At 59.2% G+C, this 22,363-nt stretch overlaps 2 protein-coding genes and 1 long non-coding RNA gene across 5 annotated transcripts in view; 1 reads left to right on the top strand and 2 right to left on the bottom strand.

Annotated features, from left to right (window-relative positions):
• The window catches only part of SELENOO (selenoprotein O), a 19,819-nt gene extending 10,825 nt beyond the window's left edge, over positions 1 to 8,994 (bottom strand). Inside the window, exon 1 of one of the 2 annotated variants that reach the window (XM_033405347.2) lies at positions 8,348 to 8,994. In XM_033405347.2, coding sequence (XP_033261238.1) covers positions 8,348 to 8,901 — 554 coding nt within the window. In that variant the 5' untranslated portion in view covers positions 8,902 to 8,994. The remainder of the gene's footprint in view (positions 1 to 8,347) is intronic. The other variant, XM_004279607.4, reaches the window with a different exon arrangement.
• Positions 8,301 to 18,797, top strand: LOC117196498 (uncharacterized). The gene is made up of 3 exons (XR_007470196.1): positions 8,301 to 8,424; positions 9,060 to 13,208; positions 13,429 to 18,797. It is a non-coding gene; the product is annotated as an uncharacterized LOC117196498 (long non-coding RNA).
• Positions 14,374 to 22,363, bottom strand: TRABD (TraB domain containing). Of its 2 annotated transcripts, none has more exons than XM_049694597.1 (10): positions 18,822 to 22,363; positions 17,655 to 17,722; positions 17,261 to 17,339; positions 16,693 to 16,859; positions 16,358 to 16,498; positions 15,697 to 15,807; positions 15,462 to 15,601; positions 15,045 to 15,217; positions 14,849 to 14,960; positions 14,374 to 14,733 (listed from the first exon to the last, which is right to left on the bottom strand). In XM_049694597.1, exons 2-10 carry the CDS (start codon positions 17,685 to 17,687, stop codon positions 14,556 to 14,558), a joined length of 1,134 nt encoding a protein of 377 aa, XP_049550554.1. In that variant the 5' UTR covers positions 17,688 to 17,722; positions 18,822 to 22,363; the 3' UTR covers positions 14,374 to 14,555. The 2 variants fall into 2 exon arrangements, with proteins under 2 accessions (XP_049550554.1, XP_049550555.1); XM_049694598.1 differs by having other exon boundaries at positions 18,847 to 22,363.

Here is a 22,363-nt window from a genome sequence, read left to right as displayed (position 1 = left end):
ATTTTGTTAGATTCACACCTAAGTGTGAACTCACACTTAGGTGTGAATCTAATTTTTAGGGTTGCTAATGTAAACAGTATTGTTTTTAATTTCAAATTCCACTTGTTCACTGCTGGGATATACTAAAGTGATTGACCTATGTAGTAACTGTATCCTGCAACCTTGCTATAACTGCTTATGAGCTCATTTTTTGGTCCGTTCTTTGAGATTTTCTACATAGATGTTCAGCTGCAAACAAAAACAATTTTTATTTCTTCCATCTCAATCTGTATGCCTTTGCTTTTCTTGTCTTGTTACATTAGCTATAGGACCTCCAGGGATGTTGAAAAGCAATGGAAAGAGGGAACATCTTTGTCTGGTTTCTAATCTTAGTGGGAAAGCTTTGAGGTTCTCATGATTAAGTAGATTTAGCTATAGGTTTTCTGTAGATCCTCTGTCAAGTTGAGGAAGTTCCTCTCTGTTGCTAATTTGCTGAGTTTTTACCATGAATAGGTCTTGGGTTTTGTCAAATGCCTTTTCTGCTTCAACTGATGTGATGATGTGAGTCTTCTTTAGCCTGTTGATCTGATGGACCACATTAATTAATTTTTGAATACTGAACCAGACTTGCATACCTGGAATAAATCCCATTTGGTGGTGATGTATAATTCTTTTTAAACATTGTTGGATTTGATTTGCTAATATTTTGTTGAAGATTTCTTTATCTACGTTCATGAGGGGTTTTGGTGTGTAGTTTTCTTGTATTGTCTTTGTCTGGATCTGGTATTAGGGTAATGCTGGCCTCATAGAATGAGTTAGGAAGTATTTCCTCTGCTTCCATTCTGCGAAAAAGAGTGGAATAATTTCATCCTTAAATGTTTGGTAGAATTCACTGGTGAGTCCATCTGGGCCTGGTGCTTTCTGTTTTGGAAGATTATTAATTGTTGACTCAATTTCTTTAATATATATAGGCCTATTCAGATTGCCTTATTTTTTTCTTGTGAGTTTTGGCAAATTGTGTCTTTCAAGGAATTGGTCCATTTCACCTAGGTTATCAAATTTGTGAGCACAGTTGTTCAGAGTAATTTTATTAGCCTTTTAATGTCCCTATGATCTGCATGATGTCCCCTCTTTAGTTTCTGGTATTAGTACTTGTGTCCTCACTTTCTTTCTTAGTTAGCCTGGCTAGAGGTTTACTGATTTCATTGATCTTTTCAAAGAACAAGCTTTCGGTTTCACTGATTTCCTATTTCACTTTCACTGACTCCTGCTCTAATTCTTATTATTTATTTTCTTTTGCTTACTCTGGATTTGATTTGCTCTTCTTTCTGTAGTTCCCTAATGTGGAAGCTTAAATGATTGGTTTTAGATCTCTCTTCTTTACTAACATATGCACTCACTGCTATAAACTTCCCTCAAAGCACTGCTTTCACCGTACCCCATACATTTGGTGTTTTCATTTTCATTTAGTTCAAAATACTTAAAAATTTCTCGAGATTTTGTCTTTGACCATGTGTTATTTAGAAGTATGTTGCATAATCTCCAAGTATTTTGGGATTTTCAGTTATGTTATTGATTTCTAGTTTGATTCCATTGGGGCCTGAGAACAGACGCTGTATGATTTTTATTCTAAAAAATTTGTTAAGGTGTGTTTTATGGCCTAGAATGTGGACTCTCTGGATAAATGTTCCATGTGGGCCTGAGAAGAATATGTATCCCATTGTTGTTAGATGAAATAGGCTATAGATGTTCTTTATATCCAGTTGATTGATGGTGTTAACTGAGTTCAAAGATGGCCTTACCAATTTTCTGCCTGCTGGCTCTGTCCATTTCTTTTTTTTTTTTTTTTTTTTTTGCGGTAGGCGGGCCTCTCACTTTTGTGGCCCCTCCCACCGCGGAGCACAGGCTCCGGATGCGCAGGCTCAGTGGCCATGGCTCACGGGCCCAGCCGCTCCGCGGCATGTGGGATCTTCCCAGACCAGGGCACGAACCCGTGTCCCCTGCATTGGCAGGCGGACTCTCAACCACTGCGCCACCAGGGAAGGCCCTGCTCTGTCCATTTCTGATAGCGGGGTGTTGAGTCTCCAACAATGACAGTGGATTCATCTGTGCCCCTTTGCAGTTCTGTCAGTTTCTGCCTCATGGTACTCTGGCACATATACAAGTAAGGACTGTTCTGCCTCCCCGACCCCTTCATCAGTTTGTCACACGCCTCTTTATCCCTAATGACTTTCCTTACTCTGAAGTCCACTCTTTCTGAATTAATACGGCTACTCCTGCTAACCAGTGTTAGCATGGTATGCTTTCCTCCATCCATTTCCTTTTTTTTTTTTTTGTATTTTGGCAGCACGCGGGATGGTTCCCCAACCAGGGACTGAACCTGGGCCTCCACAGTGAAAGCGCCGAATCCTAACCACTAGGCCACCAGGGAACTCCCCCATCCACTTACTTTTAATCTACATGTGTCTTCATATTTAAAGTGGATTTCTTATGGACAATATAGAGTTTGGTCTTGTTTTTTAATTTATTGGCCTTGCTCTTTGTTTTCTCTTTCACTCTTTTTCTGCCTTTTGTGGTTTTAACTGAGCATTTTGTGATTCCACTTTTTCTTTTTTCATCAGTTCTCGCCTAGCGTATCAGTTATACTTTTTTGTTTTGTTTTACTCTTTAAAAAATGGTTGCCCTAGGACTTCCCTGGTGGCACAGTGGTAAAGAATCCACCTGCCAATGCAGGGGACATGGGTTTGAGCCCTGGTCTGGGAAGATCCCACATGCTGCAGAGGAACTAAGTCCGTGCGCCACAACTACTGAGCCTGTGCTCTAGAGCCTGCGAGCCACAACTGTTGAGCCTGTGAGCCACATCTACTGAAGCCCGCGCGCCTAGAGCCCATGCTCCGCAACAAGAGAAGCCACTGCAATGAGAAGCCCGTGCACCACAACGAAGAGTAGACCCTGCTCGCCACAACTAGAGAAAGCCCGCACGCAGCAACGAAGACCCAATGCATCCAAAAATTAAATAATTAAATAATAATAATTTTTTAAAAAGCTTGCCCTAGAGTTTGTAATATACCATTTACAACTAATCCAAGTCTACTTTCAGGTAACGCCATCCTGCTCCATGGGTAGTATGAGTGCCTTATAATAACAAAATAATCCTAATCCCTCCCTCCCATCCCTTATTTGACTGGTGTCATTAATCTCATTTATACATAAATGCATCGTTACTATTATTTTAAACAAGCTATTACCTGTTATATCAATTAAGATGAGAGAAAGTAAAGGTTTTTATTGTACTTTCACTTCTTTCTCTTATGCTCTTTGTTTATGAGGATTCAGGCTTCTGACCTACATCATTTTCATTCCCTATAAAGAACATCCTTTAACATTTCTGGCAAGACAGCTCAGCGCTAACAATCCCCTCAATTTCTGTTCGTCTGAGGAAGTCTGTATCTCTCCCTCACTTTTGCAGGATAATCTCGCAGGGCACGGGATTCCAGGTGGGTGTTTTCTTTTCCTCATCACTTTAGATGCTTCAGTCCACTTTCCTCTTGCTTCCCTGGCTCTGAGAAGTCAGGTGCAATTCTTATCTTTGCTCCTCTGTAGGTGAAGTGTTTCCTTCCTCTACCTTCTTTCACTTTTTTCTTCATCTCTGCCTCTCTGTAGTTTGAAAATTACGAGCCTAGGTATAGTGTTTTTGTTTTTGTCTTTTGGTGGGGGTGGGGGAGGCATTCATCCCGCTCCGTGTGCTCTGAGCTTCTTGGATCTGTTTGGGGTCTAACATTAATTTGGGGAAATTCTCAGTCATTTCTTCAAATATTTCTTCTGTTTCCTTCTCTCTTTCTCTCCTGGTATTCCTATTACACATGTGTTACTTCTTTTGCATTTGTCCGACAATTCTTGGTGAGTGTTTGGATTTTTTCAGTCTTTATTTTTTTTAACTTTTTTTGCTTTTTATCTTTGGAGGCTTCTCATGAGATATTTTCAAGCTCAGAGATTCTTTCCTCATCTGTGTCCAGTCTAGCAACATGTCCATCAGAGGCATTCTTCATTTTGGTTACAGTGTTTTTGCTAGAAATCTCTAGCATTTCCTTTTCATCTTTTTCAGAATTTCCATCTCTCTGCTTACACTGCCCATCTATTCTTTTTCTGTTTTCATTTATTTATTTATTTAATTTTTGGCTCTGTTGGGTCTTCGCTGCTTTGCGTGGGCTTTGTTGAGGCGCCTGGGCTTCTCATTGCGGTGGCTTCTCTTGTTGTTGAGCACAGGCTCTAGGCGTGAGGGCTTCATTAGTTGCAGCACGTGGGCTCAGTAGTTGTGGCTTGTGGGCTCTAGAGCATGGGCTCAGTTGCTCTGCCTGCCCATCTATTCTTTTTTTTTTTTAAAGGTTTTATTTATTTATTTTTGGCCATGCTGAGAGGCTTGAGGGACCTTAGTACCCCGACCAGGGACCAAATCCAGACCCTTGTCAGTGAAGGCCTGAGCCTTAACCACTGGACCACCAGGGAATTCCTCTAGTCTCATTTTATTTATTTTTATTTTTAAAATAAATAAATTTATTTATTTTTGGCTGCATTGGGTCTTCGTTGCTGTGTGCGGGCTTCTCATTGCAGTGGCTTCTCTTGTTGCAGAGCACGGGCTTTAGGCGCATGGGCTCAGTAGTTCTGGCATGCAGGCTCAGTAGTTGTGGCTCGTGGGCTCTAGAGCACAGGTTCAGTAGTTGTGGCGCACTGGCTTAGATGCTCTGCGGCATGTGGGATCTTCCCGGACCAGGGCTCAAACCCATGTCCCCTGCAGTGGCAGGCGGATTCTTAACCACTGCACCACCAGGGAAGTCCTGCCCATCTATTCTTTTTTTTTTTTTCCCCCGGTACACGGGCCTCTCACTGTTGTGGCCTCTCCCTTTGCGGAGCACAGGCTCCGGACGCGCAGGCTCAGTGGCCACGGCTCACGGGCCCAGCCGCTCTGCGGCGTGTGGGATCTTCCCCGACCAGGGCATGAACCCGTGTCCCCTGCACTGGCAGGCAGATTCTTAACCACTGCACCACCAGGGAAGCCCCCTGCCCATCTATTTTTGAATGCTGCCTGCTTTATCCATTAGAGCCCTGAGTATATTAATCATAATTGTGTTAAATTCCAACACAATTGGAATTGTGTTGGTCTGATAATTCCAACATCTCTGCCATGTCTGAGGCTAGTTCTGATGCTGGCCCTGTCTCTTCCAGCTGTGTTTTCTGCCTTTCAGTATGTTTTGTAATTTTTTCTTGATAGCCAGGCATGATGTATGGGGTAAAAGGAACTACTGTAAGCAGGCCTTCAGTGATGTAGAGGTGGGTTACAGGTGGCAGGTGGAGGCCTCAGACTCTCAGGGACCCTGTGCCTCTGGACTGAGAGCTTCCATATGTGCTTTTCAGTCTCCTCTCCGCCAGAGGGCGCTGGAGCTGGGCATTTCCCTTCCCCAGGTCTGAGGGGCTCTGATAACACCCCAGCAGGTCAGGCTCTGGTTAATTAGCTTCCCCCAAGGGCAGCCTTGTTCAGAACAGAGTGCTCTGGTGTACTCCACAGACCTCCTTTTCCCCCCTCCTGCCAGAAGCACAAAGGGATTTTCCACCAATATTCACTGTGAGAAGACAGGAGAGCTCCAGGAGGTGAAACTCACCAGAGTGTGGGGCTCGCTTAGGACTGGGCCCCGACTCGTACACACTGAGCCTCCAGCAATTCACCAGTTACAGGGCAAGGATCTGTGCAGACTTCCGCTCTGGTAAGTCTTTGCATTTGCCCGTCCGTCTCTCCAATTTGGGGGGTGGGGCAGCAATTTGCCCTCTGACCTCGCGTTTCTTGCAGATCTAAGAGGACTTGTTGATTTTTCGGTTTGTTCAGCTTCTTGCTTGTTAGAGTGGAGTGATGCTTTCCAAAGTTTCTTACATGCTGGACTGGAGACTCTTACTACTTTTAAAATTAAAGAAGGAAAGTGGTAGCAACACACGAGAACAGCTGGCCTGCATGAGCCGCGTCCTCAGCCCCTCCTTGTAAGATGAAGGGCGCTGGACACTTCGACCTCCAAGAGCCTCCACCCAGCAAACAGACACAACAACAAAGTGAGCTTGGATCTCTGCTCTTCAGGGTCGGGCCTGGCTTCCTGGCCTGGCCCAGGGCATGGCAGTGTGCCAGCACTCTCCCAGGCAGGAAGGCACCCGAAACAGTTTGGAAAATTCTCTAGGAAAGAACAAAAACTGGTGGGAAGACACTGGGCTCACTTCCGTCTCACCTGCAGAAGGACACTGAGGCTGAGTGAAGGTGCCCAGGGTGCACGCCTGCTCACGTCCTCTGCCGGGAAGAGGCCAGAGCCGGGCCCAGCGTGAGTCTGGGGTGCTGCGGCCTAGGCCGGGGGTCAGTGGAGATCTCTGCAGGCCTCCTGCCTTGCCCTCACCTGGGAGCCTGGGTGTGAGTGACACCTCTAGAAACCCGGCCTGACAGTCACCCCGGGGCTGTCTGCAGGGTGACTGTGCCTGCCCGTGGCTGACGAGACCCTCGGTCCACAGCTGCACTCCACTCACCCCCTTCTAGTCTGTAATCCGTCCTCAAATGTCACTCCACACCCGCCCCCAGCCTGTTTAGCAGGAAGCCAGTACAGTCCAAGCTAATTGTGGATCTGGTAAAAATGATCCAGAAAACAAGCTGCCTATCTCCTTGCCTGGGGCAAAGTGCCCAGAGCAGAAAGCAGAACTGAATAATGATTACACAGCTAGGGTGCAGGGCCTCAGGGTGGCCCTGCCCCCAGAGAGCCGCATGGACACGTGACAACGGTCCCTTCTCCTGGGCGCCCACGTCTGTTCCCAGCCAAAGTGCTGGGGTGGACCCAGCTGAGGGCAAGCTCTTCTGTACCTGGCAGGAGAGGCCGTCCTGAAATCCCAACTCCCATGGGAGGCAGAAGCAAGAAGCCACCTGCGCACCCCCCAAAACCCACGCCGGGGGGACTCGAGCAGCTGCTGGCCTCAAGCCACTCACACCACTTCAGATGTTAGCCTCAAGCCTTGTTGAGGCTGGGGACCCCAGGAAATGCTGGGGGTGGTGGGTGGGTGCACATCTGGTAAGGGTCAAACAGCCTCTTTCTTTTAAAGGACCTCAGGTCTGGAAACACTGACTTACAGCTCAAGTCTTCAAATATTAAAAGCAACTTGCAACAGCAGATTATACTCTCACAAAAATGTTTTTTATAAATGGCAAAAACAAATGATTAAAATGAACACATAAAGCTGAAAGATGCTCGTACAGTGTGAAGGCCCCAGGGTGATAAACATTTACCGTGACCCCGAGGAGCAGAAATGCTTCTGCCCGCCACGAGCGCAGACAGCTCTGAGCAGGCTGTTCCAGGAGGGTGGGGTGGGTGCCAGGCTTCACTCAGGACACTTCAGAGACACCAAGGTTTGAAGACTGGGGGATGTGGAAGCACCAGCTATCCTGAGGATCTGAGGTGGCGCTGCTAGAGGTGGGGGCCCGGTTCGGTCTCTGAAGGGAGGGGAGGGGAGAGCTCATGGGAGGGGCCAGACCAGAGACACACCCTCGGGATTTCTTGGAACATAAAACGCCAAGTTAGGTGTGATTCTTTCAGCCATTCAATAAGCATTTAACAAATATGGGCTAAATATATGACCTTTTTTAGTGAAAAGGAGCAGAGACTATCAACACTGTGTGTACAGGAGAGGCATGACAGCTGCGGGAAGGGTGCCCTGCTGGCTCAGGCTGTGGGCATCTGGACCCCGGCCCTGGCCCATGAGCCCCTGGATGGGCATCTGACACTGCCCACCTCACTGCGGGGTCAGAACATGGCTGGTCCCCAAGTGCTTGGAAGCCCGGGCCTGGGAGAAGGTCCACTGGGCCGAGGATCTGTCCCGGTCCAGGGCACCGGCTGCACAGTAGGCATCTGCAGTGCTAAAGGGTGTGGGAGCGAAGCTGACTGCCCGCTCAGCATTCAGAGGAAGCCGGAAGCCGAGTGCGCCGAGCAAGCAGCAGGGCTGGGCACGCGGTAAACATGAACGTGCTGCACGTAGAACTGACTCCGAACTCTCTGGATAGTTTATGAGAACAGAGCATGGGCAGCTGCCAGCGCTGTGTGATCAGACGCTCAGCCTGACCTGAGGGGCGGCAGGACCCTCCCCTCCCCCCCTCTTCCAGGCAGACGGGCGCTCCGAGGCGGCCACGAGCCACAGAACCTGCTCCCTCGCCTCCAGTCCTGGCCTCAGGGCCTGTGGCTCGGGCTCTGCTACCCACCACGTTCTACGTCCCCACGTCACACTTTTCCGTAGTTAATCTCCCCCCCCAACCGCCCCACCGGGGAGGACAGCTCCGCGGGTACGGGCGCAAACACACCTGGAGAAGGGCGTGGGGCCGGCGCCCTTGAGCTGCAGCTCCCAGCGCTCGCCGGCCGCCGTGCACACCTCGCCCAGGTACATGGCGGCGCCGTCGCCCAGCTGCCCGGCGAACTGACCGAACTGGTGGCCGCAATAGCAGTGCGCGGCGGGCTCGGCGCCCGGCAGCAGCGCGTTGCCGCTGAAAAAGAGCGCGGCCTCGGCCTCACGAGCCTCGCGGGCGGCGGCGTCGGCGGGCGGCGCGCCCAGGCCCAGCAGCGCCAGCGCGGGCTCCGACAGCGCCACGACGCGCGGCTGCCGCAGGGGCGCGGGCCGCACGCGGCTGAAGCAGGCGCCGGGCACGGGCCGCGGCGCGGACGGGGCGCCCTCGGGGCCAGACGGCGGCGTCTCCACCGGCAGCGCGCGCAGGGCGCGGTTGTCGAAGCGCAGCCCTGCCAGCCAGCGGGGCTCAGGCTCCATGGCGCCGGCCGACGCGGAGCAGGGCGCTGGCGGCGGGCGGCGGGCGAGGGGCAGCCGGGCGCGGGCGGCCGCGAGCGTTAGCCGGAGCGCGGCCATCCGAGGCGCCGCGGCGGCGGAAGCCCCTGTGCCCCGACCGGAAGCCCCTGTGCCCCGACCGGAAGCCCCGCCCCGCGCCCCACTGCCCAATTGCCGGGGGCGGCGCCCGCGAAAGCCTGGCTCTGATTGGTCACGCCATCTATCTGCTTCTGCTCCAGGTCTCGCCTCGGGGACTGCGAGGTCCCGGCCTGTCCGGGTCCCGGTCCGCGGGGCTGCGGCTGATGGCTGGAGCGCGCGGCGGTGACTGGGCCGTCCGGAATGACCGCCCTGCGCCACAACGGCAGGTCCCTGGCGGTCCGTCCCGGAGGCACCGGCCAGTCCGGGCTGAGCGCTCCGGGCCGGTGGCCGTGACGCGTGACGTCCCCATGGGACCTCCGGGGTGCCTCCCAACTCCGCGGTGAAGCCAAGGTCAGACCCGGCCCCACGCTTTGCTGAGGTTTGGCCCTGGATTGTCCTTTGCCCACTGCGCACAGGGAAGGAGGGAAAGAGGACCTTTGTCCAGATCTGTCCGAAAGTTGGGGGACATTTTTGGGCCAGGAAGAGCCCCAGGGCGAAGCCAAAGCTGAGAGCCTGCCAACCTTGGGCCAGGCGACTCCCTCGTGCAGGGCCTTTGCTCCTGCTCTTTCCCTGCTCCAAGCAGGGTTCCTCACACGCGGGCTGGATCCCAGGCCCACCTCTCCTGCCTGCCTCCTGTGTTTTTCCTTGCACTTCTCTCTGAAATTAGCTCATTCTCTTATTTTCCTGTTTCCTGTGTGTCTTTCTTCTCACCCACGCTCTGGAAGGGTGGGAGCCTTGGTGATCTGGGCACCAGTTCCCCCAGAACAGAGCCTGGCCCAGAGAAACCCCCCATAGATGCCCAGGAGGCCTAGGGTGGGCGCAGGGTGGGGAGGGCAAGCCTGGCCTTGAAGGGCCCGACCCCAGGTGAGGAGCTGGGGTCAGTGTTGCAGAATGACTCAGGGGTTCTGTTCAGAAGAGCCTTGTGGAGGGCCCCCCAGGGGACCCCGCTGATGCCTGCGTGGCACGGGTGGTCCTTGCAGGGGTTCCCAAGCCCCTGCCCACCTGGACCCAGAGTCACACCCGAGACCGCGGACAAACTCGTGAGCTCACCTGTGGCTGGGGCTGTTCTGTTCCCGCTGCCCCGATTCCACACCAACTTCAGGGAGACGCCTCGGAACCTCCCCCTGGGGCCCCAGCATGGCGCCCCAGACCTCGTATGAACCAGCTCCGGCCCTGCCGGCTCTGTGACCTCGGCGAAGCCCTCACCCACCTCCAGCTCGGGGTCCTCTTGCCTGACGTGAGCAATGACACTGCCTTCTGTGTGGGGTGGGGGTGTCCCACGGACAACGGGGACAACGTGGTAGGTGCTTGGCACCCTGGAGCCCCCTCCTGCAGCCTCCTTGGCACCCTGGAGCCCCCTCCTGCAGCTTCCCTTCCACCTGGACCCACCTGGGGTCTTCCCCACGTGGTCTGCTGGCAGAGTCCCCTGTTCCCAGCCTCCTTCCTAGCTACCTGGGAGACCTGACCTGAGACTCCCCTCTTCCCCAGGCCCAGGCCCTCCTGCCCCATCTCCTGGCCGCCTCACCCCACTGTCCTACCCCTACTCTGGAATCTGGAGGGACTGGGTGTTTGAGGGCCTGTGAGTGCCGGGCTCTGTGCCCTACTGCCTGCCCTGCCTGAGCTCACAGCAGAGGGAACATCTGGTGGGTTCCAGTGGTTCTGCAGGTCAGTGTGGGAGGGTCAGTGGCCCTCCCAGCCCTGGCAACCTTGCCTCTGCCTCACTCTTGGGCTGCATGGCCTCGTGGACCTCCCTAGGCCCATCCGGTACCTGCAGGTGCCGCTGGAGCGCAGGGTCCACGTGGCCCTGATGCGTGGGAGCTGAGCTTGGCCCCTTCCTGGCCCCTCCCTGCAAAGAAGACTCAGCCGACAGCCAGGCTGCGCCATCCTTGCAGGGCAGGCCTAGGCCCTGGGGGTGGCAGTGCGAGTGCGCAGCCCGCTAGAGCGCAGGGCCGGTCCACAGTCGTCCGGCGCATGCCTGAGTTGGCCCCGGTGCGCTCCGGCCTCGGTGTGTTGAGGTTGGCCTGGTCACCATCGCCGTACCACCAGCTGGCGCGTGAGGGCTCGCGGCTGCAGCTGGCAGAGGTGTGGGCCATCGGCGCAGGGCGTTCAGCCATGGGGCGTGTGGTGCAGCATGCTGAAGCCACAGCCCTCCTGGTTGTGGACACCGCCGGAGCCCTGGAACGTGTACCCTGTACGGTGTGGGCCGTGGCACTGCAGCCCTTCAGCTGCACCCCCGTCCTGGATCCTGGCCATCTGGGCCCCCCGGCAGGTGGTCTGGGAGGAACATCCTTTCCCGGAGAGCTGAGGCTGGCAGAAGTAGGCTGAGAAATTGGGGACTCTGGGGTCCCAACCTTCTCCCCAGCCCCTAGCCCGGGAAGCATGTCAGCACACCACGATGCTTGTGGGCAGGGGGGTGGTACGAAAGCCCCCAGCCCTCCCAGGCACTCACCTGCGGCCCTGAGTACAGGCCGAGAGGTAGAACCAATAAAACCGGTCTTCCTGGTCCACGCGGAAGCTGTCATAGCGGGCCCGCAGCGAGTGGTTGCCCATGTCCCGCAGATCCACCGTCAGCTCGCTGGCAGGCCCAAGATGTGTTCCAGCCCCGGCCAGTGGTCACCCAGGCTCAGGCCTGCCCTGTGTTCTCAACAAGGCCCCGGGGCCCTGGCTGCACGGCCTTCCTACCTCCCCAGTCTCCAAAGCCCTCTTTGTACTCCTGCCGGCACCTCTCAAATTCCAGCAGCCTCTCCCCGCCCGTCTCACCTCTGAATCACCGTCCAACCACTGTCTGCACGCTTGTCACAGAACCTGGGGTGGGGCGAGGACGTCAGCACCTCCCGTGCTGGCTGGGCCTGGGTGGGTCGGAGGGGCCTGCCCCTCCACGGTCCAGGCGGGAGGGATGTCGCTCTCCCCTAAGCACTCTTTATATGTTTGAGAAATGAAACCTTGTTGTTTTTCTGCTTGTCAGTGTAATACAAACTTGCATTGGAATACACTAACATTCTCAGAAATAGGGTGAAGACTCACAGTAACTCCCCAGGCCTCAGGCTGACGGCTTCAATTTAATGGATGTTATTTTATACTTAACTTGTATCCTGGGCATCTTTGTTCCCTTGGAAGTAGACTTCTCTTCTCCTTTCCTGACTGTAGCCAGCGCCCAGAGAGCATCTCTGTTCCAGGTGCAGGTGTCTGAGGATGGCCTCTGGCCTGGCCCGGCCCTTCCCTCCCAACAGCCCACGGTAACATCTGTTTTTGCCAAAGTGATACACAAACTGCAGGCTGCTCTCCTGGATGGGGCACTGGCTCCTCTGGCTGGCTGGCGTACACACCTCTGGGGCCCTCTGGTTCTCCACCCAGATCTGAGAGCAGCCTCTCCCTGGGGAAGACTTGGGCCAGGAGGGGTCGGAGTTCTCCGGGTGACCAGACCCAGAGCCCGAGAAGGGCCCGTGGACAGTCCAGCAGGTGACTTACAACCTTGGTCCTGGCAGACGTGCAGCCACTGTCCTCTCGCCTTGGGCCACACCTGCCTCAGGCCTCTTCCCTTCTGGAAGCCGCTGGCCTTCAGGCTCCTAGCACTTGCCGGCCCCCAGCCCTCCGTCAGACCCTCGATTCCTCCCGCCGCCCCTGGACCCACCTCTCCCTGTGGGTCCAACATGGCCTTCACCTGCTGCCCTAGGAGGGTCTGCCTTGGCTTCCCCACCTCCCTCGCTCGGCCCAGCTGGCCCCCCCTAACACCAGCCTGGAGGGGGCCTGGTCCTTGCCTGCCCCTCCCCCAGGCTGTTTAGGGCAGGTACCCAGGTGGGTCCTCAAGGGGAGTGAGAAGCCTGCAGGGTGCAGACCTGTGGGTGACAGCTCCGAGGCCACCCAGCCATTACGCACTGGGCCCCTTCCACTCCCCCACACCCGGCCAGACCCTGGGGTCCCAGCAGGACCGCCTGGACCTGTGGAGAGAAGACCCCGGGCAGAGGGAAGCTCAGTAGCCCCTGGAGCCCCTGGCCCACCATGGGCCCACCACCCACTCCTACCAGCCTTTGACAGTGTGCCTCAGAGCTGGACCAGGGCAGAGAGGCACAGAAGAGCCCCGAGACCCAGCGCAGGGCAGGCGGCCATGCTTCCTGGGGGGCAAACACGTGGAGAAGCGCCACCCCGCCGCCTCCTGCCGCGCCCCCGGGGCGGCCCACACGCCTCTCCATGCCCACTGTCGCCTTTCTGGGCAGATGTGAGCCGCCGGTCCCCACTGAGTTTTGTTCAAGGTGCTGGGCTCGCTCCCACCTCCTCCCCTCCGGCATGCCAGGGTGTGGGGCTGGGCAGGGAGGGGAGCCCCAGGGTGCGGACTAGAAGGGAGGGCAGGGGTCCACAAGGGATGGGTGGGTACCACCAACATCCTGATGCCCTTCCCCACCCTCCCTGTCACTTGAGTCCCATTCCCGCACATTTCACAAAGCAGGCTTCCAAAATTAGATTTTATTTCAGTCTCTAAGGGACGTGTACACGAGCGTGTGAATGACAAGGACATGGCCCAGCCCAAGGCTCCTCGGGCCAGATTGTGGCCATGGCTTTCACCTGATATAGACACTGAGTCAACACAGACACAACCAAACGTGGCCCTGGGCCCCTGACGGGATGCACAGATGCTACGTCGAAAACAGGTGACCAGGACACGACGCAAACAGGTAGTGACCGGGGTCAAGTGCTGTATGGGGCCAGCTCGACCTTGGGCCCAGCTGCACCCAATGCGGTTCCTGTGCAAACTGGCGGGCCTGGTGGATCGCTGCCAGCCATCCACTGAGGGTCGGGGTGACCCCCAGGTCCCACCACTAGCTGCACAGGAAGCAGGTTCAACTGCCTGCGGGCCAGGCAGGCTCCACCCCGAGAGGGCGGCGGCCCTGCAGCCCCCACGGCTGGAGGTAGACCACGGGGGCAGCTGGACGGGCAGCGGTTGGAGGCCAGCCTGGCTGCCCATGGCCGAAACTGACCCTTGCCACACCCCTGTCTTCCTGGGACCGAGACTCCAAGAGAAAGATGTTCTCTTGGTCCCAACCAGATTTAAGGCTAGTATTTCCTGACATTTGCTTCGGTTTGTTTTAAGTTAAAAATACCTGAGTAGAAAAGTTTCAGACACTTTTAAAAGCCAGAAACGCACAACCTCTGTAGGCACAGCCGTTGCTGGCGCTCACCCGGGGCCGCCAAGGAGCCACGCGAAGGGCTGCACGGGCCAAGCTGCCCTTCCCCGCGTGCTGGCCCGGCACCCCCGCGAAGCGCCGCCTGCGACGCGGAGAGAAGGCACAGTGAGGTAGGGGCTGGCCGGCTGCGGCCCACCGCACCTCACCCCTCCCCCGCCAGCTCATCCCGGGCCGGTGAACTTCCCAGCGGCCGCAGGGAGGGGGTGGAGGGGGGCTGCTGGGAAGCCCGAGCTCAGACAGTGAAATAATTCTTTATTTGGGCGGGTTGGGAGAGGGCAGGTGAGGCTAGGCCGGACCCCCATGGGGGGTGGCACCCAGGAGCTCCTCAGGGGGCCGGCCCCCCGTGCCCCTCGGCCGTGTCACAGGAGCAGCCGCGGGCAGCCCCCTGGACGGACGTGGTGGCTCCCTCTGTCCTTCCTACTTGTGCGGCCAGGCCTCGGAGGCCCTCTGCAGGCAGTACTGGGCGGCAGGCAGTGACAAGACCAGGCTGCTGGCACGGCGCCCCATCCAGTACAGGCCGTAGCCCAGGAGGCCCAGGAAGGCGGCCTTCGCGGCCAGCCAGGACACTCTGCCGCAGACGGACGGCGGGGGGACGCTGGGGAAGGGAGGGCGGGCTGGGCCTGGCTGGGGATGCACGATCCCCCAGCCCCCAGCCCGGCTCCACGTGGGTGGGGTGGGGCGGGACGGAGGGCTGGGTGGGCGGCACTCACGTCATTATCTCCTGGATGTTGAGGTCGGTGGTCCAGTTCTTCTCGATGCCGGGGACGTGGCCCATGCCCACGACGCCCACCACCACGGAGGGGACGCACTTCCTGGGCTCGGCTGCAGGGGAGAGAGACGCATCAGCACCGCCCACCCGACTGGCCCTGGCGGGTCCCCAGCGACTACCCCGCAGCCCATCCTCACCGTCAGAGGCACGGGGCAGCTCCAGGCGCCGGGCCGCCTGCCTCAGCATGTAGGTCAGATAGATGTCCCGCTCAGACACGATGGTGCGGTGCAGGTCGGGGAACTCGCCGATCATCTCGGCCATCATCTGCTCCAGCAGGTCCTTCTGCTTGCACCGCTCCACGTCATCCTTGCTGGGGGAGAAGGGCGTGCTGCCAGCCCGAGGGACGGCTGACCCAGGGCGGGGACCTTGCACCTTCTGTCTGGGATCCTGGCAGGAGGAAGGGCTGGGGAGGCCCTTTGAGAGGAGGCTCCGCCCGAGAATGAGAGGCGTGTGCCGTGTGGCGGTCTGGGCCAGGCCAGGTGTGGACCAAGTGCTCTGTGGGTATCTCAGGCCACTGGTCACCATTCCCGGGCCGGGAGGCCGAGGGGCCCTACCTGATAGGGTCCGACAGGAAACACAGGCCCCAGGCCAGCTTGATCTTCTGCCAGAAAGAGAGGGCGGCGATGGCCCTCTTGAAGGTGACGGGGATAGGCCGGTCGCCCAGGTGGAACTTGCAGAAAGGCACCTTGCTGGCCTGGGCAGAGGCTGGGTGTTGGCGGGGGAGCCTCAGGCCCCGGACAGCTCCCAAGCGCCGAGCCCCCTCCGCCCCCCGGCCGGGCCCGGGCCCACCTCCTTGAAAGCCTCCCTGAACTCGCCGCCAGGGGCCATGCCCAGCTGCTCAGTGATGTGGGCGGACACCTTCAGCAGCAGCATCTGCATGAGTCCCGACATGACCCCGTTCTGCAGGGAGAGGCCCGGTCAGCCGGCGCGCGGCAGAGCATGAGGTGCCTGCGGCCCTGCGGGAGGCCTGCCCTGTGCTCTGGGGAGGAGCGAGGGCCACGCTGACGTCCAGCAGGGCCTCATGGTGGGCGCCTCACCCACGGTGCACGCTCAGAGGCCCCTCCCGGCCCTTCAGACGACCTTCCCAGAGCAGGCCCACCGCAGGCCGTGCAGTCTCAGACCGGCTGCCTGGCCTCTGCCCCACGGGTGCCCCCTTTCCCCCCTCACCCCTCCAGGCCAGACCCCCAGCTCCTCTGCCCACATCCCCCTTGGGGCACCTGTCAGTGTGAGTGGACTTGGGTCCTGGGTCCAGAGCCCCTGCGCGAGGCACAGTGGGGTCGCAGCTCTGGGCCACATGACACGCTGAGGCCCCACCCCCGCCCCTGGTGACCTGCCAGCACACTCCGGGGCCCTCAGGGTCCCTGACCAGCTCCTGCCTTGGGGTTGGGGCCTCAGCCGCCTCTCCTCACTGTCCCTCGGGCCAGGGTCCCCACGGGGCGGGCACGCGCACCTGCCTGACGGCCTGCTGCAGCTTCTCCAGGCTGATCTCCTTGGCCTCACGCAGCAGTGTGCGCTCGTCCATCTTCAGCATGGACACGCGGTACTGGCACAGCTCGACCACCACCACGTCGGGCTGCACCTCCCGGATGGTCTGCGACGGACATGCCAGCTCACCGCGGGCCCCACGGGCAGAGCCACGCCGGACCCGGAGGCCCACCCCCAGGTCGACCCCACCGCCGCTCAGCCGCCGTGGAGACAGCTCGGTGCCGGAAGTAACTACGGCGGGAGGGACGGCCCGGGTCTGCGTGTCCTGCCGCAGCATTAGTGGCGGCTCACGGGCCTCACCTTTGCCACGTCTTTCTTGCTGTCGTCGCTGAAGTGGGCCGTGCCCACCACGTACACGCGGCTCCCGTCCTCGGCCACCAGCTCGGTCACCGTGCGCGGCAGGTTGGGCCGCTCTTGCCGCCTCTTCAGCTTCATCTCCAGGAGCAGGTGGAAAGCGTCCACGTCGGCTGCAGGGACAGCAAGGCCTGGCTTGGGGCCATCCTCCCACACGGGCAGCCTGGGCCTCCGGGGCGCAGGGACGGGGGTGCGTGCTGCCCCGCGGAACGCGGACGCACGTGGGGGCCTCTCCGGGCCTCGAGCCACTGGTACTTGCTCACCAGGACGTGCGGCCAGGCCCCACGCCAAGGGGAGCCCCCAGGCCGCCGAGGGGCCCAGGACGGGGTGGGGCTGTGCAGGGCACCCGGCCTCCGCACCTGAGGAGGGGGCTCCTGCCACAGCCCTGCTCGCGCTCAAGAAGCCCCCCTGCCACCCCCCCAGGGTGGGCCGGGGCCCCTGGTCCACCACAGGCTCTGGAGATCACCCAGCCCAAGCCCCTCCCGCCCGGCACGGTGACCCAGGGAGCACGCACACAGGTTCTGGGGCTCTCCGGGGAGCACCCTGGGCACCACCTCCGAACCCCCTGAAGTCACGATGGGCTCTGTGCTGGCCTGCGGAGGGAAGGGGAGCGTTCGAGTGGCGGTGCTCGCCTCTCCGGGGCCTGCCGGGACTCGTGCGGCTGCCCCACCAAGCCCCAGAGCCTGTCGGCTGTGTCCCCCAGACAATCCCCTCACAGGCGGCCCGCCCTCAGGGCGCCCTGCCCCGGGCCCTCAGCTGACTAGCAACATCCCAGGAAGACCAGTGAGGGGCTTCTCTGCACAGAGGCCAGAGGGACCCCAGGGAGCCTCACGGGGGGAGCCCCACTCTCCACGGGGCCGCCCCGGCCCCCGCCCCCGCCCTCTGGCCCCCCGGCCCAGGGCTCTGACCTCACGAAGGGGCTGTTTGTCCTGCCCCTCCATGGCGGGCGGTGGCTCCCGGCACCGACGAGTGAAGCCTGAGGAAACACAGGAGCCGCGTCCTCACCTGGAGCCCCGGGGCCGGGCACGGGGGTCAGTGCCCCGTGGTGCTGCGTCCATCGGGAATGATCCGTGGGCAGGACCTCGGCCCCGGGCACAGGTGATCTCGGGATCTGCGGTGCGGGGCTGAGAGCAGGCTGGGGACACCCGGGCGGCGAGCCTGAGTCGCCCGAGAGCAGGACGTGCCGCCCGGCCCCCCGCTCGCCCAGCAGGGGGTTACCCCCGGGGGCAGCCGGCCAGACCTGGGGGCCTCCTGTTTGACTTTGGAATACAACACAATTTATAAAATTCCCTAAAAGGACAAAACCAGGCGGCAGAAGGGAACCTGTGTGCTGGGCTGGCGCGGAAGGCGGTGCGGCTGCAGCCTCGCTTTCAGGAGCCACATGTGGCGACAATACGTGTCACCAGCAGCATCACACAGGCGTCGGCACAGACTCAGGAGGGGCAGGGGGAGGGATGGCGAACAGCACAGGTGTGCCGTCGTCACTGAGAACCGAGACTTCTTCTGGTTGGAGAAAAGAGGCACAAACTCGAAGAAGCTGAGCTAGGAGCCGAGCCCCCGAGGTCACGTGGGAGCCGCTTGTGCTGTCCCTTCCGGAGGGGAGACGGGGTGCAGGAGCCCAGCAAGGCTGTTCTCAGCAGAGGGAAGATCCCTGCTGGGCCTGGGACACGGTGTCCTGGACATCCGCCACACGGACTTCACCCGAACCTCCCAAGGTCCTGCCGGAAACTCAAACCAGAGTCTGACAGAGCCTCCGGTTCCAGCTCTGAGTTTAGAGCCGGGGTCTGGCCGCCAAAGGACAGGGGGCTTGGCACCCGCGGGAGAACCTGACAGATGACTGGAGGCCGTCCCGTGAGGAACGAGTCTAATTTGGTTTCAGTCGTGGGCGCCGTATCGTGGGCTTTTAGAGTCCGTGTCTGTCACACGTGAACCGACGGGACGTGCCGGGAGGCCCCATGCGGGCAGTGGGACACCCCCGGGGCGCCTGTCAGTTTCACTGTGGCACTTTCACAACAAAGAGGAAAAACAAAAAATAAATAAACACGACGCTAGGTCAAGTTCCTTCCCCCTCGTACCGGTGACCCTGAGCCCAGCCCTAACCCGGGCTCTGTTCCCAGCCCGCTTGGAGCTCCGCTTCCTCGCCTGCGGCCGGCAGGACCGGCTCGGGCAGGTGGCTCAGCGCAGGGGCAGCCCATCCTGAGGACGAGGACGGCTGTGCTTTCTGGAAGAAATGAGGTTGGGGGAAGGGTCTGGAAGAGAAACTGGCTCAGGACCAGAAGGGGGCAGGCCTGCCAGCGGAGAAGGGCGGCAGGCAGAGCCGTGGGCCTCCGCACGGGGCAGGGGAGCCGGCTCTGGGGTCTGAGCCCGGCCTGGGCCCCCGGGCACCCCGCCATCGGGGAAGGAGCCGCAGCACGGGGGCGCCCGGTCCCCAGGGGCGGCGGCTCACCCGGCCTCACCACTCCCAGGGCCGCCTCCTTCCCACTTCACAGACGAAGGCGCTCCACTGATGCAAGGCACCGACCGAAATAGAAACAGGAAGCTGTGTGTGCTGCCGGGCTGGGGCCCGCCTGCCTCTCAGGTTCCCGAGCCCAGGAGAGCATCCCCCCGGTCCGCTTCACACAAGGCTGCCAAAGTACTAAAGAAACTTCTCAAGGGAGCGTCCAGTGCTGTCCTGGGAAGCCTACGTGACAGGCGGTAAGAGCAGGGCCACCGAGGCCTCAGCCTCCCTCCCACAGGGGTGGGGGTCACAGGTCTAGGTCAGCCCTGCCCTTGCCCTCCCTGCACTTGGCCTGGCCAGGCCAGGCCAGACTCACTCTGTCCCCAGGGGGCAGACGAGCCTCGAGCCCCGAGATGGCTGGGCCACCAACCGCAGCACCAGGACCCAGGTCCCCTCGAGCTCGCTGGGGTGGGTGCCTGGCCTGGGAGGGGTCAGGCAGGAAGGCCACCGAGGCCCCTTCAGGGCCAAGAGCCTGTGATTCTGAGAAGCGTCTCTGATGTCATCACATGCACACACTTCCCAATATCCTGGTTTCCTGCAACCTCCGCCAGGGCCCCTGCTGCTACCCTTGTAGGATGTTCAGTAAGTTCAGTGGGTCATCAATCCCTCCACCCCTAGGCAGCCCCGCTCACCATGGTGCATTTTCAAATATTTACGGCTGCGATCCGAGCCTCTCTAAACATTTACGGGAGGGGAGCAAAGGGCCCAACGCCATAGAACCCTGGGCCCGGCCTCCACCTCCCACACCCGCAGGCTGTGTTTCTGGCCACAAAATCTCTGGACGACGGGTCCTGGCTGCTCATCACACCACCACAGGCTGCAGCGACCAGCGACCCCAGGCTAACACCTCGCGGGGAGATCGACGTGCCCCTCCTAAAGCCAGTCTCCAGCGCCCAGCTCCCATAGCCAGCACAGCCCCAGGGAGCCCGGAACCAGGCTTCCGCCCAGCAACCTGGCCACGCCGCGGCCACCAACGCCGAGACCCTGGGGAGCCCGGCACAAAGGAGACCCTTCTGCCCGATTCCGGTGCTCACCCCCCCAACAGGCGTCACTGCTGAGCCGGACTGTCCACGGAGCACCGCCTGGGGAGGCATCAGGCTCAGTGGCGGGAAAGGCCTCCTGAGCCTGGCCACCAGAGGCCAGCCCTCTAGGCGGCTGCCAGCACCTGTCCCACGGGGGACGGCCACAGGGTCGGCCAGATCTCAGGCTGCTGCTTGGCGCGGCACGGCCTTGGGCAAGTCGTTCCAACCCGCCAGGCTCTTAGCTCCTGCCTTTAGGGCCGAGGTGGTTAGAACAGCCACCCAGCCACCCACGAGCAGCACGAGGCGTGCCGCACTGAGATGTCACCTCAGCTTCCCTCTGCTGGGGCATGAAGAGAACCAGCCACTTGGTTTCAGGAGACTCGTCCACAGAGAGGGACCCCACCCTTATCTGGCTCCACGCAGATGACAGCGCCACCCACGCGCTTCTAGGAAAACGAACTCCAAATCCGAGGGAATCCCTGACCCCCGTGAGGACCTATCTTGTCGGGTTCACCAGAGAATGCACCTGCTCACAGGGCAGGGAGAGCCCCACTTGCATTAGGGACCCCCAGGGAACGTGTCAAGGTGCTCTTGTTGGATGGGGTGTTAGCGTAGGAAACGGTTTGCTGGGTGCCCCTGGCAGGACAGACTTGAGGACACCGGACAGTGCAGGCTGCGTGGCAGGCCACGGGCTCCCGCCTGCCCAGTCCAGGCAGCTGTCCCCTTCCAGGGACGGCTATGGACTGAATTGTGTCCCCTCACAGTTTGAAGCCCTAACCCCAGTGGGGGTGAAATTGGGAGGCGGGGACTTTGAGAGATGGTGAGGGTTGGGTGAGGTCATGAGGCTGTGCCCCAGGATGGGATCAGAGCCTTCCTGGGAAGAGACCCGGGAGAGCTGCCCGGTGAGGATACAGTGAGAAGGCAGCTGTCTGGAGGCCAGGAAGAAAGACCCCTCACCAGCTACCAAATCAGCCAGCACCTTGATCTTGACTTTTCCGTCTCCAGAACTGTGAGAAAACCGTTAAGCCCCCTTCAGTGGTATGTTGTCATGATTGCAGAGCAGACTGAGACAGCCATGCTCTCTCGTTCACCCCTCTAAAAATTAGGAAGCCAGAAACTGCCTCCCAGACCAAGAGCTGACCAGCACCAGATGGAGTTCCCAGAAAAAACATCTCCCAACCAACCCACTAGGCCTGCTCACAAAGCCAAGGGTTCCAAACTGGACAGACTAGTGGGCTGGAGACCTGGGAGGCAGCAGGGTGCGGCCCAAAGCCCTGACCCTCTACATCCATCCCCACTTCTGAAGTCTGGGCACCTTGGCCACCGGAGACCCTCCTGGGTCTGGCAGGCTCTGCTTTATGGAGGTGTGGCTGAGGGCAGGATGGGGGCAGAGGGCACATGCCAACTCACACCTGAGCCGGAGGCCTACCACACCCGGCCAACCCTCTTGGAACCCGGACTCTACCCAGTGCTGGGTCCCCACACTGACCTCCACTGCAGGGTGCTGTGTAGGGGCCTGCCCGCCCACCGTGCCAGGCCCTCTCCTGGCTGCAACATCACCGCCATCCTGTAAGGCTGACCAGTGGCCCCAAGGTCAGGGCTCCCTCCCAGCCACGCAAGGGGGGCAACAGCGGCAAAAGGGAGAGGCCCAGGGAGAGTGGAGCCTGCACAGGAGCGCGCCGAGCTGGTGGCCCGGACATCTTCCTCTCCAGGGGACCCCGAAAGCCAGGAGTATTCAGCCTGGAAACCATCAATCTCCTGATGAGGCTGCCCTGACGCCCAAAGTCAGCCGAGGACTTCTGAGCGAGCTCCTCGCTGAAGGGTGCGCTTTGCTTTCCTTTCTCGGGACAGTTTTCACAAAGACGCATACGTGAACTCTGGGGCTTTGTGGCATGTAAGTTATGTATCAATATAGCTCTTCACAGAAACAAGGTAAGTAAAGACCTACAAGGCCTCGGAAGTTTGGTCTCCTTTGCCCATATGGCAGCTCTGCTTGCTCGGCTTGAAGGGCAGAGGCCTCCGGCACGCAGAAGGACCCAGGGTCTCCACTGAGACCCTGCCGCCGCCGTCTGGGGAGGAGGGGACCCTGCCCCTCACG

Source organism: Orcinus orca, chromosome 11, assembly GCF_937001465.1.
Source record: "Orcinus orca chromosome 11, mOrcOrc1.1, whole genome shotgun sequence".
Lineage (NCBI taxonomy): Eukaryota > Metazoa > Chordata > Mammalia > Artiodactyla > Delphinidae > Orcinus > Orcinus orca.
This window is presented reverse-complemented; position numbering and strand designations above follow the sequence as displayed.

Coding starts and splice junctions, on each gene's coding strand:
- TRABD (XM_049694597.1), bottom strand. CDS start 17,687: ATGGAGGGGCAGGACAAACAGCCCCTTCGTGAG. Junction 16,860..17,260: donor CGGAGAGCCCCAGAACCTGT/GTGCGTGCTCCC, acceptor CTGTCCCTGCAG/CCGACGTGGACGCTTTCCAC. Junction 15,218..15,461: donor TTCCTGTCGGACCCTATCAG/GTAGGGCCCCTC, acceptor CTTCTCCCCCAG/CAAGGATGACGTGGAGCGGT.